This window comes from Myotis lucifugus, unplaced genomic scaffold (assembly GCF_000147115.1).
Source record: "Myotis lucifugus unplaced genomic scaffold, Myoluc2.0 scaffold_88, whole genome shotgun sequence".
Lineage (NCBI taxonomy): Eukaryota > Metazoa > Chordata > Mammalia > Chiroptera > Vespertilionidae > Myotis > Myotis lucifugus.
Genome location: NW_005871136.1, coordinates 4,086,305 through 4,101,690, shown reverse-complemented (window position 1 = coordinate 4,101,690; position 15,386 = coordinate 4,086,305). Strand labels below are relative to the sequence as shown.

The 15,386-nt window shown below is 55.8% G+C and overlaps 1 protein-coding gene across 1 annotated transcript; it reads left to right on the top strand.

Annotated features, from left to right (window-relative positions):
• Nucleotides 1-432: 432 nt before the first annotated feature.
• LOC102425145 (C-type lectin domain family 18 member A) lies at nt 433-11,883 on the top strand. Its single transcript, XM_006091222.3, has 12 exons — nt 433-571; nt 1,157-1,248; nt 3,477-3,716; nt 6,730-6,827; nt 7,210-7,331; nt 7,504-7,611; nt 8,229-8,321; nt 8,695-8,801; nt 9,394-9,523; nt 9,808-9,904; nt 11,289-11,380; nt 11,846-11,883. Exons 1-12 carry the CDS (start codon nt 433-435, stop codon nt 11,881-11,883), a joined length of 1,356 nt encoding a protein of 451 aa, XP_006091284.1.
• The last annotated feature ends 3,503 nt before the right edge of the window (nt 11,884-15,386 follow it).

Below are 15,386 nucleotides of genomic sequence, written 5' to 3'. Positions count from 1 at the left end.
CCCCAGCCTCCTGCCTGGGCTGGGGGCTGGGAGTGGAAGCCGCTGATGGAGGACACTGTCCCGGCCAGGACACCGCCATCACTTGTTAATCCGCAGCCCTGGAATGTCTGTGGGCCAATCAGCAAGGTCTGCGAGGGCTTCCCGAGGGCTCTAAGAACCCTGCAATGATTAGCAGGGGCCACGGGGTCAGTGCGCACCGCTTGGCTGGTAGGTCGGCTGTCGGAGGGGCGGCCGGGATTGCAGCTGTCTCTCCTTTTTCATGCCAGCCTGGATGGGAGGCTTGTTTGGACACAATGATTACTCACCAGCCTCCTCCTTTTGTCTGCCAGCCCAGCCTGACTCCTCGAGATTGTGAATAGCTCTGTCCAGCCTGTGAAGCGAGCTGGACGTGGACGGCGGAGCCAGGCTGCTCCCGGGTCGCCCTACGGACCCATGCTCCGGCTGGAGCCCTCCTCTGGGCTGGGGGGCCGCGGGCCTGGCCTCCTGCCCGTGCTCCTGGCTCTCCTCTGCGTGGCCTGGGCAGAGGTGCGGCCGCTCCAGCTGCGGGGGGAGCAGGCTCCAATGCCCGGAGGTAAGGGGCCCTGGGTGAGGCAAGGTGGAGGAGCTATGATGTGGCACAGGGGTGCTAGGGGGCTTCTAGAAGCTAGTTCGAGGCCTGAGCCCTGGGCAGGCTGATGTGGTCTAAAGAGCAACCCTCGGCCAGTCCAGGGGCCGAGACGAATGGGGGAGGCTGGGCCGGGGAGGAGGAAGAATGAAGGGGAGTGGGCCCAGGCTTGGAGGTCAAGGAGGAACACAGCCTAGAGTTTGCAGTTGGCGCCCTAGGAGAACCACAGTGGCCAAGAGGAGTCAGAGCCAGGGGGCTGCTGGGAACCCAGGGCTGGCGCCCTCCCCACACCCAACCCCCAGCCCATTGTCCTCTATCTCGCCACGCCCAGCTCTCAGCCCAAACTCCTTTACACCTGTCCTCTCACCCGACTCTTCTCCACCTCTTAGTCCCCCATCGCTCTGCTCCGGGTCCTCCCACACATGCTCCTGTCCAGCCTTAGGTCTTGTTTCCTAAGGGCAGGATTGCATTCTCACCTTGCCGGTGACCCCACCCTATCAGCCAGGACACGGCCCCACCACTCAGGTGGCCTGACCTTGTCTCCCCTCCCAGCCCTGAGCAGGAAGGAGGGTTTCCTGCTCCTCTCCCTGCACAACCGCCTGCGCAGCCGGGTGCACCCCCCTGCGGCCAACATGCAGAGACTGGTGAGTGCCCGGCCCAGGGCCCAGCGCACAGAGGGGGCGGCTGGAGGGGCAGTCCCCGAGAGGGCTCAGGAGGCCATGCTGGCACCAGGCGCCCTTCCACTGAGCAGGGCAGAAGGGGCAGCCAGTCACCTTGCCCATAGCGGGGCCGGGCCTGGTTGCTGGGTCCTCCACAGCTTCCTGCTTCCCAGAAGGGCAGTCCTGTGGCCTTTCCTCACATCCCATCCCGTTGTCCTGGAGACCAGGAGGCATGGAAGGAGCTCACAAAGGAGTCCCAGCAGGATGGAGGGAGAAGCATCCCGCTCAGGGAGGGGCTTGTGTGGGGCCGGGTCCCAGTGCTCGCTTCCTCAGGGGCTGGTCTGGGTGAAGGGGCCCCTCCAAGTGCCCTGCTCATTCACGGGGACTGCGGAAGGCGGTGCAGGGCTTCCCATCCACCCTGACGGGGGCTCTGGGGTTGGAGGTGTCATCCTGAGGCCCAGAAACTCGGCCCCCGTGGTGTGGGACCTCTGCTACCCCAGCCCCTGCTGACAGGCCTGGGAGCGAGGGAGAGAGCAGGGTGGGAGCGGGCAGGGTTCCCCATGACTGCCTCCCACAAACGCCTCCTCCGCTGGCTGAGCACCGGTGACCTTGAGAGCTCCTGGGTCAGTTCCAGGAGGTGGGGGTGGGACAGGCAGATGGGAGGGGTCACTTCTCCCCCTTTCCTCGCTGCAACGGCTCTGCCCCTCCTGCAGGCCCAGGTCCTGGCTCCCCCTCCCCACACTCTGGTGGGAGGGCACCCCCCCCCATCAGCTGTTTCTACACTTTTCATGCCCTCTTTGCCAAACTCTTAGAAAACAGCACTTCATAAAAGGTGCAACAAGAAGACCCCAGTCAGCCTCCCTCATACCTATGGCTTGGTCCTGGGCACCCCTGTGGGCTTCTACAGCTTTTTCCCGTGGGGTTGAGGCCCTGGGGGTGGCTCAGGGCTGCTGAGGGCCCCCAGTGGGCCCTGTTGCTCCCAGCTCTAGCCCCCATCAGCAGTCAAGTCACTATGGCCCCCTGCCCAGGGCCTGCTGTGAGTCAGGCCCTCAGCAATGCACTCTCTTCCCTGCATCCATTTATTTTTTAAAACATGTTTTTATTGATTTCAAAGAGGAAGGGAGAGGGAGATAGAAACATCCAGGATGAGAGAGAATCATGGATCAGCTGCCTCCTGCACGCCCCCTATTGGGGATCAAGCCCACAACCTGGGCATGTGCCCTGATTGGGAATCGAACCCTGACTTCCTGGTTCCTAGGTCAACGCTCAACCACTGAGCCACGCCCTGCTGGGCCCTGCATCCATTTATTCCTCACGACAATCTCAGCCTATAGGTCCCTCAGTGTTCCCATTTTACAGATGAGGATGTTGAGTCTTAGGCAGATTAGGGGACTGCCGGAGGTCACATAGCTGTGATGAGGTGTCTAGGTGGACCAGGGCATGGTGATGGGATCATATACCTTATCCCGCCTGCAGAGGGCCTTGTTTCAGAGGAGGGGGTGCTGCAGGGCCGGGGTGCAGGGAGGTCAGCTGGTGCCTGGGTAGGGAGAGCAGATTACACCTGCTCCAGAAAACTCTGCTCTCTGGGACCAAAGCCCTGGGACCAGGAGACCTCCAACACCCTCGCTGCCCCCTTCCCTGTGGGTGCCCTACACACGCCAAGGCCGGGGTGGGGAATAGGGTACAGAGGCCCGGCGGCTGCAGCTTTTGGCATCACAGAAGGGAAGCCGAGTGGGAGCAGCTGAGCATGGCCAGGGCCAGGGGTACCTCATGGCAAACACAGAACCAGGGTGAAAGGCGTGGGCCCTGCCAGGGCTCACCTCCCCGGGTGGAAAAGGTTACTGCAGAAACCCATCCCATCGCTGGGGGCGACATTCCTCCCTCCGGGCACCTGTCCCCCCAGACGGTGGTGCCATGATCAGGGCTAAGGGTGCCCACAGGAGTCAGGAGGAGGGAGGCTCCCAGTCCTGGGTGGAGCAGGCTCTGGGCTGGGGGTCCAGACAGCACCAGGGCCTTTCCCAACACACCTTGGAGCGCTCTGTGCCGGTCCTATCTGACCTTCCCGGCCCGGTGAACTGGGTAAAACCCGCTCAGAGTGGTCAGGCAGCCAAGCAGGACACCCGGCCCAGTGCTCTCTGCAACTAGCAACCCGGGAATGTGTGGGAGATGGCAAGGGAGGGCCCTGCTGATGTTTCTGTTTGTACTGCCCCCAGGACTGGAGTGAGAGCCTAGCCCGACTGGCTCAGGCCAGGGCAGCCCGCTGTGGCGCCCTGGCCCCAAGCCTGGTGCCCACTCCGGGGGCCACTTCCCAGGTGGGCTGGAATGTGCAGCTGCTGCCAGTGGGCGCGGCATCCTTCGTCCACGTGGTGGGCCTGTGGTTTGCAGAAGGCCAGCGGTACAGCCATGAGGCGGCGGCGTGTGCCCTCAATGCCACCTGCACCCACTACACTCAGGTGAGGCCAGGGTACGGGCTCAGAAGGGCTAGAGTTTGTCCTAAAATTAGTGGTTGCTTTTCCTCCAATTTGTGTGATTTTACTTTTTTAAAAAATATTTTTTTTATTGATTTCAGAGAGAAAGGGAAAGGGAGAGAAAAATAGAAAAATCAATGATGAGAGAGAATCATTGATCAGCTGCCTCCTGCACGCCCCACACTGGGGATCAAGCCTGCAACCCAGGCATGTGCCCTTACCGGGAATCGAACTGTGACCTCCTAGTTCATAGTTGACCCTCAACCACTGAGCCACGCCGGCCAGGCGGTTTTACTTTTTTCAGGGCACATACGTAGGTTGTGGGTTTGATCCCTGGTTGGGGTGTGAACAGGAGGCCACTGATTGATGATTCTCTCTCTCTCTCTCTCCCTTCCTGTCTCTCTCAAAATCAATAAAAAGATATCCTTGGGTGAGGGTTAAAAGTTTCATTACAGAAAATGTTAAACATTTACAAAATGGTCAGAATGATTAATGAACCCCCATGTACCCGTCACCCACTTCAACAATTATCAGCTCGTGGTTTCATGGCTCATCTTCTTTCATCTATATCAGCGGTTCTCAACCTGTGGGTCGCGACCCCTTTGGGAGGTCAAACGACCCTTTCACAGGGGTCGCCTAAGACCATCGGAAAACACATATATCATTACATATTGTTTTTGTGATTAATCACTATGCTTTAATTATGTTCAATTTGTAACAATGAAAAGACATCCTGCATATCAGATATTTACATTATGATTCATAACAGTAGCAAAATTACAGTGATGAAGTAGCAACAAAAATAATTTTATGATTGGGGGTCACCACCACATGAGGAACTGTATTAAAGGGTCGCGGCATTAGGAAGGTTGAGGACCACTGAGTTAGATGGTGACAGTGAGAAAACAAATATTTCATAGTTGTTCATTATTTAACAGAGATTTTTAAAACTAGAATTAAACAGAGATTTTAAAGTATTTACTGTGTAACTAATGTCCTCTTAAAGGTCCCACATTTACCTGTGCCTCCTCTCTTTTAGCCTTGACCAATTTCCCCAGAGGTTTCTCTATTTGAACAAATCAGCTTTTTCTTTCTCTTCATTTTAAAATGTTCATTCATTTCTGTTCTTATTTTTATTTTCTTTCTTCTATTTTATTTGACTTACTCTATTATCTCTTTTTATATTCGTGATATGGGTTCTTAGCTCATTAATTTTAAGTATTCTTCATTACTGCTTTATGCATGTAAAGCTATAGATTTCCCCCTAAACTTTGCTAGCCACATCCTATAAGTTTGATGGTGTTTTCATTGTCATTTAAGTTCTAAATGTTTCCTATTTTCCATCATGATGTTGCCTTTGATTTTAAAATGTATATTTAAATTTCCAAACTATGCTTTCTTCTTTACTTACTTCTTAATTACTTACTCTGATTTTATTGCATAGAAGTCATAGAACATGGCCTATAGGATATTGATTCTTTGGTAATAGATGAATCTTGCTTTGTGGTTTACTGAGGGGTCAACGTTTGGAAAAATTCCATGAATTCCTAAAAAGAATGCATATTCTACCCAGCCGGTGTGGCTCAGTAGTTGAACGTCGATTTATGAACCAGGAGGTCATAATTGGATTCCCAGTCAGGGCACATGCCTAGGTTGTGGGCTGGATCCCCAGTAGCGGGCATGCAGGAGGCAGCCGATCAATGACTCTCATAGATGTTTCTATCTCTCTAATCGTTGATGTTTCTCTCTCTCCTTCTCCCTTCCTCTTTAAATATATATATTTTTAAAAATGCAAATTCTTTAATTGTTGGACACATATGTATGGCCACATGTTCATCTCTCCCTGCCTCATACCTGTCTTTTGTTTGTTTGTTCGTTTGTTTGTTAATCCTCACTCAAGAATATTCTTTCATTGATTCTCAGGGAGAGTGGAGGAGAGAGGGAAAGACAGAGAGAAACACCCATGTGAGAGAAACACATTGATTGATTGCCTCCTGCATGAGCCCTGACCAGGGCCCAGGCCGGGGAGGAGCCTGCAACCAAGGCATGTGCCCTTGACCGGAATCAAACCTGGGACCCTTTAGTCTGCAGGCCAATGCTCTATCTACTGAGCCAAACCAGATAGGGCCATACCTGTCATTTTTAATGGCTACCAATTTGCTTAGCTCTTCCTGTGTTTTGACCATTTGTTCTATTTCCACATTGTCACTGATTCTAAAACTTTAAATCTAAGTTTTGAATACTGTTAACAACCTGTATCCATTAGCTTTTGATGCACACACACTCCCAATGTAGCATCTTACATTCTGTAGGTGGACAATTTGGTTGGGGATCAGCTGGGGGGTTCTTCTGTCTTGGCTGGACCCACTCGTGCAACTCAATCAGCTGCGGGGTTGGCAGAAGCTGGCTGTCTAGAGTGGCTCTAACTGGCTCCTCTCCGCCCTCAGAGGTCTTTCAGCCTCCAGGAGGCTTGCTCATGTGGTGGCTTAAGCACAATGTTATGAGAGTGAGTAGAAATTGCAGGGTCTCCTGAGGCCTAGGTTCAAAACTGGCTCAGTATCACCTCTGCTGCAAGCCACAGGGTGTGGGAAACAGAGTCCTTCTCTCGATACCAAGAACTGCAAAGCCACATTTAAAAGGGAGCTGGAGCGAGAAGTGTGGCCGTTTTTGCAATCTGTCACGAGGTTTTCATGTCCAAGTCTGTCTGTAGCATCTCTCCTGCCCCATCCACAATCTCCCCTCCTTTCAGGTGTCTGCCTGCCCTCACCCTCCACCCCCCCGAACACCCAGACATCCTTCCTAGACTATTCCCTCCCATCCGTACAGCCCTGGGCATCCCACCTGCTACTCTGGAGGCCCCCGGGGAGGTGAGGGAGCTGCCTGCCTGCCTCATTTGGGGCCAGAGCTATGTTCTCCCTCCCAGTGAGCTTCACCTGTGCTGCTGGCCCCAGTCTGGGGGTGGCCCAATCGGACTTCTGAGCCACTGTGTCTCCCACAGCTCGTGTGGGCCACCTCGAGCCAGCTGGGCTGTGGGCAACATCCCTGCTCTGGGGAGCAGGCCGAGATGGAAGCCTTTGTCTGTGCCTACTCTCCTGGGTAAGCCTCCGCCACTCCTGGGCTGTCAGCTGGGGTGAGGATACTTTCCCCCTGGGAGAGGCGTCTACCCACTCACCCAAAAGGCCTTTACCTCTAGATCTCCACCCTGAGGGAGAGGGAAGAAGGGGTAAGGGATTGGGTGCAGAGGTGGCAGCACCCATGGTCCTAGCCGTGCAGGATGTGCAGTCCCCTCGAATGCCTCCTCCTGGAAGCACTCCCTGCTTGCAGGAGATTCCCCAGGATTCCTTGGGAGGCCCTCTCTTCTCTTCTAGGAATTCTCCCCATCTCACCCAGCTCCCCGACCCCCTGGCTGAGCTGAGGGGTGGATGGGGCAGGCAGACAGCCAGGTCCTTCCAGCCCCCTCTGGTGCTTGCTCCCACAGAGGCAATTGGGAGGTCAACGGGCAGACAATCGTCCCCTACAAGAAGGGCGCCTGGTGCTCGCTCTGCACGGCCAGCGTCTCGGGCTGCTTCAAAGCCTGGGACCATGCAGGGGGGCTCTGTGGTAAGTGCCCCCGTACCTGCTTCCTCCTGTGGGGGCGGGTATCGGAGAGCTTGATGGGTGATTAGAGGAAGTGGCAGCGTCCTGAGGGGCTCTCCCAGAAGCCTGGGCCCAGCACCCAGGAGGCCCCTGCCTGGAGGAAGCCCCTTTCAGAGGTCCCTGCTTATCTGACCAGAGGTCCCCAGGAACCCATGTCGCATGAGCTGCCGGAACGGCGGACATCTCAACGTCAGCACCTGCCACTGCCACTGTCCCCCCGGCTACACGGGCAGGTTCTGCCAAGGTGAGGAGCCCTGGAGTTGCAGACCACAGCGGCCTGAGGGACCCAGCGGGGGAGTCCAGGCCCGGCACACCCGCAGGCAGCCCCTGGGGGTGAGGAGGGGCTGAGCCCAATGCATGTGGGCGCATGCGTGCACACAGACGCTGTGTGGTGCGTCCAGGGGCTGTGTTGCTCTCAATGAATGAGTTTTGAGGGAGCATCAAGTGTGCTAGGGGGGTGCTTGCTCATCTGAGCACTGCATATTGTCATTCAACAAGCATCCATTGAGCACCGACTGTCTGCAAGACCCTGAGCTGTGCAGGGGGTTCAAATCAGAATCGGGAGTGGCCCCATACATCCTGAGGTGGGGGGAGGCAGAATTAGGATTCAGAGGTGGATTCCTCTCCCATTGTCTCCCGCCCCAGCTCTGTGACCACGGGCAGGTCACTTCCCCAACCCCAATTTGCTTCTCTCTACACGAGAGATGCCAAAGATGCCAAGAGGGGCAGCAGTTGGGAGCCCGAGAGAGGGGATCTCTCTGTGGCTGGCCAGTCCCTGCATGTCCGCAGCCTGGCCTGTGAGGGGCAGCACGAGGTCCAGGCTTGTGGCTGAGCTCAGGCCCCTCCCGCCCCGTCCTGCAGTGCGGTGCAGCATGCAGTGCGTGCATGGCCGGTTCCGGGAAGAGGAGTGCTCCTGCGTCTGTGACGTCGGCTACGGGGGAGCCCAGTGTGCCAGTGAGTCCTGACCCAAGGCCCCCAACAAGCCGGGCCCTCCCAGGATCCCCTCGATAGGGTGCTGGATCTGGGCCACTTCACAATTGCCTGTTGCACACATATCTTCCCAGTTCCATGTTCAGTGATACTGGTAGCCTGAAATGGGCCGTGGTATGGGCATTTACACCATGGGAATTGGCAAATGCTACAAATCATAGATTGATTGATTTATTTTTTGAGGCGGAGAGCTGGCTGTTACACATTTACCAGCACACCACTGACCCCACCCACTCTCCGGAGGGTGGTACCTTGAGCTCAGCTCCCTGGCAGGGTGGGAGGGGTGACGATTTTGACGAGAGATGCTTACACACAAGCTCACGCTCCCTCTCCCCAGCCAAGGTGCACTTTCCCTTCCACGCCTGTGACCTGAGGATCGATGGCGACTGCTTCATGGTGTCTCCGGAGGCAGACACCTATTACGGAGCCAAGATGAAATGCCAGGTGACGGCTGGCCCCTGCCTTCCCGGGAAGCCCCTCCCCTCTAGGGTCGCAAGGACTAAGGAGGATCCTGGACTAAGAGATGGTTCCTTCTTCAACACTTCATCATTAGCATAAAGCAGGGGTCCACTCAGAGGCCCACGGAAACCAAGAGGTCACGTACTGAGCTGAGGGACCAGGAGCGAGGCCCCCACCCAACCCCCACCTAAGGAGCTGTCCTGACTCAGCTCCAGCTGCTGGCTGCCCACAGGGATACGAGTCGGGGCGGCCAGAACTCGGGATTTTTCAGAACCAGAAATCCAGATTTTCATTGGCATCTCTAGACTTATTAATGTTGGCAGCCAACTCAAATGTGTGTAAGGCACTGAGCAAATAAACCAAAAGCCTTCCAGTGGCAGGACCCTGCCAGGCCAGGCCCGGCGCAGGCAGGGAGAGGGAGGGGAACCCCTCGTCTAAGAGGCAGGAGGCTGTGGGGTGGGGGACGAGGACAGCACAGCCAGCACACGTATTTGTCATTCATGGCCGCGGTGGGGTGGCAGCAAGGGCTGCCTGAGCTCTGGGTCCCTGCCGGCGTGACCCAGAGTGGGGGTTACAGGGAAAGGGCGGGGTCCTCGCCCAGATCGAGAGCCAGAAAGTGCAGGACATCCTCGCCTTCTACCTGGGCCGCCTGGAGACCACCAACGAGGTGACTGACAGCGACTTCGAGACCAGGAACTTCTGGATCGGTGAGTGTGGGGGCTGGGATGCCCCCAGGAATCTGGGCCGTGGAAACCAGGGCACCCACCGGCAGACAGTCAGGCTGGGGTGAAGGCTTGGAGCCCAATGGGGCCGGCAGTCAGGCTGGCTCCCCCTGCCCTGGGGAGAGAGCCGCAGGGAGAGAGAACCACCAGGGGAGCGCGAGGGCTGGGGAGGGGCCGAAGGGCAGGGACCAGGCAGGCAGGAGGCAGCAGGCTGAGGCTCCGGCCCTCCTTTCTCGGGTCGTGGGGCCAACCTTGACCGCCCGGCCCAGGGCTCACCTACAAGACCGCTAAAGATGCCTTCCGCTGGAACACCGGGGAGCACCAGTCCTTCACCAGCTTTGCCTTTGGGCAGCCTGACAACCAGGGGTGAGTCTGGGGCGCCCTCCCTGCCTGGGCCCACCTTCTCCCCTGGGCCTGCTCACTAAGCCTTGAGATGCCATTGAAGAGCCTCCCCCAGCCTGCTGCCTGGCCGAGCCCTCTGAGGGTCTGAGCCTCCCCTGGAGGTCAGGGCACAGCTGGGTGTGGGCGTGGTGCTGAGATGAGGCATGCTCCAGGGAACCCAAGAAGGCTTTATCCGTCCACCATCCCCATGGTCCCCTCCATCTATCGTCCGTTCCCCCTCCCCAGCCCTGTGTCTGTATCACTACACTGATTCCCGGATTCTGTAGCCATCCACCCGCCTGCATCCATTCACACAACATCCACCCACCAGCCAGCCTGTACGGAGGGCCTTCTGGTTACGTGGCCCCGCCCTGGCCTTCAGAGCCTAGGAATGCCCAGGGCGGGGTGACAGGGGTGGAGGTGGTCAGGCTGCGTAGCCACCCAGGGCTCCAACTATCTCGCCCAGCGCCCCCTCGACCTCCTAACGGCAGCCAGGCCTATGCCCCTGGCCCATCACCTAGAGCAGCGGTTCTCAACCTGTGGGTCGCGACCCCTTTGGGGGTCGAACGACCCTTTCACAGGGGTCGCCTAAGACCATCGGAAAACACATATACAATTACATATTGTTTTTGTGATTAATCACTATGTTTTAGTTATGTTCAATTTGTAACAATGAAAATACATCCTGCATATCAGATATTTACATTACAATTCATAACAGTAGCAAAATTACAGTTATGAAGTAGCAGTGAAAATAATTTTATGATTGGGGGTCACCACAACATGAGGAACTGTGTTAAAGGGTCGTAGCATTAGGAAGGTTGAGAACCACTGACCTAGAGGAAGGCAGCCTGGCTGGGCTCCCAGGCACACGCTCCCTCCTGGGAGGGAGGGCCTGCCTTTTCCAGGTCTGCGCTCCCCCCCCCCCCCCCCGTTGGCTGGTGTGGCCGGCGTGGCTGATGTGGCCAGTGTGGCCGGTGTGGCGGAGTGCCGGCTGACGTGGCCGGCGTGGCTAGTGTGGCCGGTGTGGCTGAGTGCCGGCTGACGTGGCCGGCGTGGCTGGTGTGGCCGGCGTGGCTGAGTGCCGGCCGGCGTGGCCGGTGTGGCTGGTGTGGCTGAGTGCCGGCAGTGGGTAGGTGGAGTTGCTGCCCTAGGCAGGCGGTGGGCCAGGACCTCCCGGCTCCCCTGAGAAGCACTGCAGTGGTCGGGGGCAGGGATGGGAGCTTGGGTTGGTCTGGCTTTTAGAAGCCCCACATACAGGCCAGATGCACCGAGGCCTCTTACATGCAGGTGGCCTGTTGGGGAGGAGGATCTGAAACTCCCAGACTCCTAACATCCCACCTGAGCACCCGACATCTTGGCCCGGCAGGTTTGGCAACTGCGTGGAGCTGCAGGCCTCGGCCGCCTTCAACTGGAACGACCAACGCTGTAAAACCCGAAACCGCTATGTCTGCCAGTTTGGTGAGGGCCCTCCCGGCTCCCTCCGTGGTGCCTGTCCCCGGGGGTGGCTGCTGGCCCGATCCAGGCGCCTGGATACGCAGATCGCAGGCCTACAGAGCGTCTGAGCTCACAGGGCCGTGGAGGACGCCCAGCGGGGAAGCTGGGCCAGCCTCACCCCCCACGTCCACCCGCGGCAGGACCAAGTGCAGCCTGGCGGGGGTTTCTCCAAGGTCCCGTCCTCCTGTCACTAAAGCTGCTATTTGGGGGCCTGTCGGGTTCCTCGATGTTACCTGATTCTCTAGAGCCCAGTGGTGGGGGGGAGGTGAAGCCAAGCCCAGAATCGGCTCCCGGCAGCGCCTGCTGGGAGGGTCCTGAGCTACCCAGGGGACCACGGCCCTGGGTGCTTTTGGACCTGGTGCAGCGGGTCCCCATCCCAGGGTGCCCTGGGCTGCCAGGGACCCTCGCTCTGTTCTGCTTCCTTCCCAGCTCAGGAGCACATTTCCCGGTGGGACCCAGGGCCCTGAGACGCTGCCAGGCCTCTCCCCTGCCACTGCCTGGAGGCGCACCAGCCCTGCCTGCCTGCCCATCGGTCCGGAACCCGGGCCAGGCCAGGCCCTCAAGCCCAAAGGTCTCAGACCTTACAGGAAGTGGGGCAGGCCCAACAGGAAGCCTGGCATAGGGGGAGGGGCCCCTCAGCCTGCTTTTGATTGGGGAGATGGGCCTTAATTAGGTGCTGAAACCGGAGCAAGGCCAGGGGTCAGATGAGACTGCTCTTCTCCATCTGGGATGGACCCTCTGGGGCAGATGGAGGTCCCTCGCTGCCCAGGATGCACCCCACAAGAGATTAAACTAAGTTATGAAACAGCCAAACTTGTGAATGCTCCTTTTGAAGGGGATTCAGATGAGCCGGGCGGTCCCTGGGAGACCACAGAGCCCGAGGCTCCGCTGCCGCTGCCTCCTGCCGGCCTAGTCCCTTCCCTGCTCCCCCGAGTGATGTTCTCAGGGTCTTAGCCCCTGAATAACGCACAGATTTAGAAGGCTCATGCGTGTCCCTCATGTCCTGCTCCAGCTCCTCTCATCACGCCTCTGTGGCTTTGTGTGTCGATCACACCCTCTCCCTTTATTCTCTTTGCAACTCCATGCATTTCTTTTTTCTTTGTGATTATCTACACCGGGGTCTCTGTTGCCCTCCTCTCCCCGCAGTGGTGCCAAGACCCAGGCAGGCACTGTCGTTCGGGTCCGGAATGTTCCACGGCCCACGGGCACACTGCCCTGTGCCCACGTAGAGTTGCTTTGCTGGTTGGAGGTCGAAGTGTGGCCTGGGACCATGGATGGGGAGAAGTGTATCCAGTTGCAACCAATAGAAACAGCCCTGGCTAATCCTGGCAGAAAAAGAATGTACTCTAAGGACAGTGATTTAGAAATGGGTGCAGGACTTGCATAGGTAGTTCTCCAAAATGATAGACGAAGATGTTCAACATCACTAGCCATTCGGAAATCCAAACCAAAACCACAAGGAGACACCACTTCACACCTATTAGGGTGGATGTTTCCAAAGAAACAGACAATCACAAGGGTTAGTGACGATGTGGACCAACGGGAACCCCCATGCACTGCTGGTGGGACTGTAACATGGTGCAGCCACTGAGAAAAATAGGTCAGCAATTCCTCAAAAGTTCAACGCAACGACCATATGACCCAGCAATTCCACTCCTAGGTACGTACACAAGAGAATTGAGAACAAGAAAATCCCTATACACAAAGCTTGTAGCAGCATTGTTTACGATAGCCAAACGTAGAAAAGTCCCAAATGTCACCAATGGATGAATACATAAGAAAACCGTGGCCCAGCTGGTGTGGCTCAGTGGTTGAGCATCAACCCATGAACCAAGAGGTCGCCGGTTCCAGTCAGGGCACATCCCGAGTTGTAGTGGGGGCGTGTGGGAGGCAGCTGATCAATTATTCTTTCTCATCGATGTTTCTATCTCTCTATCCCACTCCCTTCCTCTCTTTCTAAAAATCAATAAAAACATATTCAAAGAAAATTGTGGCATATATATAATGAAATCCTATCCAGCCATTAAAAGGAATTAAGTACTGACACATACCCCAGGTGGATGAACCTTAAAAACGTATTTTAAGTGAAAGAAGCTAATCATAACAGGTCACATCTTGCATTATTCCACTTATATGAAATATTCAGAACAGGAAAATCCACTGAAATAAAGCAGTCAGAGAATGGGAATAGCTGCCTACTGGGTACAGATTTTACGTCGGAACGATGAAAATGCTGTAGGACTTAGGTAAATGTGGAACTTAGATAAATCTCAGCACTGTCAATGTACCAAATGCCACCACATTGATTTCATGTTACAAAAATTTCACCTCAATTTTAAAACAAAAGGATAATGATTGGTTGCAGGATCCTGGGGAGAGTCAGAGAGCCAGGCTGGGTGTCTCTGTGGCCAGAAATAGTGGCCCGGGTTCTGCACAGCCCGTCTGGGGACTCCTGTCACCTGCTGCAGGCACGGGAACGCAAAGTGGACTCCAGCAGCCGCGAATCTGGCGCCACCTTGTGGCAGCCCCACCTCTGCTGGGGCTCTGACACTGGCACTCCAGTGCCCCGTGGAGCCACAACCGCACGTCCCTCGGTGCCACGGCAAAGGACGCACCTGTGGGGCCATCTCAGGGTTTGTGGGTGGAGGTGGCCGTCAGCTGGTCCTACCTGAAAAGTCCGCAGCAACCTTGGGCACATCAGCATAATGCCGTGGTTCTCCACGTCCGTCCGCCGGCCAGTAGCATCGACATCACCTGGGAACAGGTGAGAAAAGCAAATTCTCAGCTGCCCAAACCTAGCTTTGTCCCCGGGAAACTCTGACGGCGAGGAGGGTTATCTGGGCTTTAACAAGACCTCAGCTACTTCACACACGGGCTCTGGCTCGAGAACCACTGGCAAAAAGAGGCGAAGAGCTTGAGTCTAAAGTCAAACCACCTGAAGTTGAGGCCACGCTCTGCCACTTGCTGTCTGACTCTGGCCCGTTACTTAACACCAAGGGGGACCAGTTGTCCCAATTTGCCCGGAACTGTCCCAGTTTGCGCATTCAAAGTCCCACAGGCTGGGAAACCCCTCCGTCCCAAGCAAACCAAGGCAGTTGGTCACCCTAAAACAGTAGTTCTCAACCTGTGGGTCGCGACTCCTTAGGCGGTCGAACGACCCTTTCACAGGGGTCGCCTAAGACCATCCTGCATATCAGATATTTACATTACGATTCATAACAGTAGCAACATTACAGTTATGAAGTAGCAATGAAAATAATTTTATGGTTGGGTCCCAACATGAGGAACTGTATTTAAAGGGCCAGAAGGTTGAGAACCACTGCCCTAAAACATCTCTCTGCCTCATGTCCTTCTGTAAAAGGAGGGTAAGAAAATGAGTGAGTACATTAAAGTGTTTGGAACAGTGCCTGGTGAGGCAACACTGATGACTGTTAGCCATGGAAACTTCATTTGTTAACTAAATACATTTTAAATAAGAACAGTGCTTAGAACTGTGCCTGGTGGATAGCAAATGCTCAATAAGTCTTAGCTATTCTCATTCTCCTTCTAATGACCTATTAGCCAATATTATTTTATCACAATTGAGTCCGTTTCAAGCAACCGTCAGAGCAAACAACAGAACCATCCCAGCTACTCAAGCCAGCTCCGTAGAATCCTAGATACCAATATAGTCAACCCCACTGATGTTATTTTCTCCCTTCCCCAGAATCCATTCCTGGGTCACTTTGCCAGGTTTTTGCCAGTATCAATTAGCAAAATCTCAGTTCTTTTGGCGATTCAATCCTCATCCCAGACTGGAAGTCACTGGCCCCCTGGAGCCTGCAGGGATCTGAGCTGTTATTTCAGTCTGGAGACAATGGAGGGTGGTGGGGTAGGGCACACAGGGGAATGCTAGCTGCTGGCCACAGTCGCACATGTGCGATGGGGGACAGGGGAGCCCAGGCCGAGCAAGGCCCTGTCACCTGCAGCA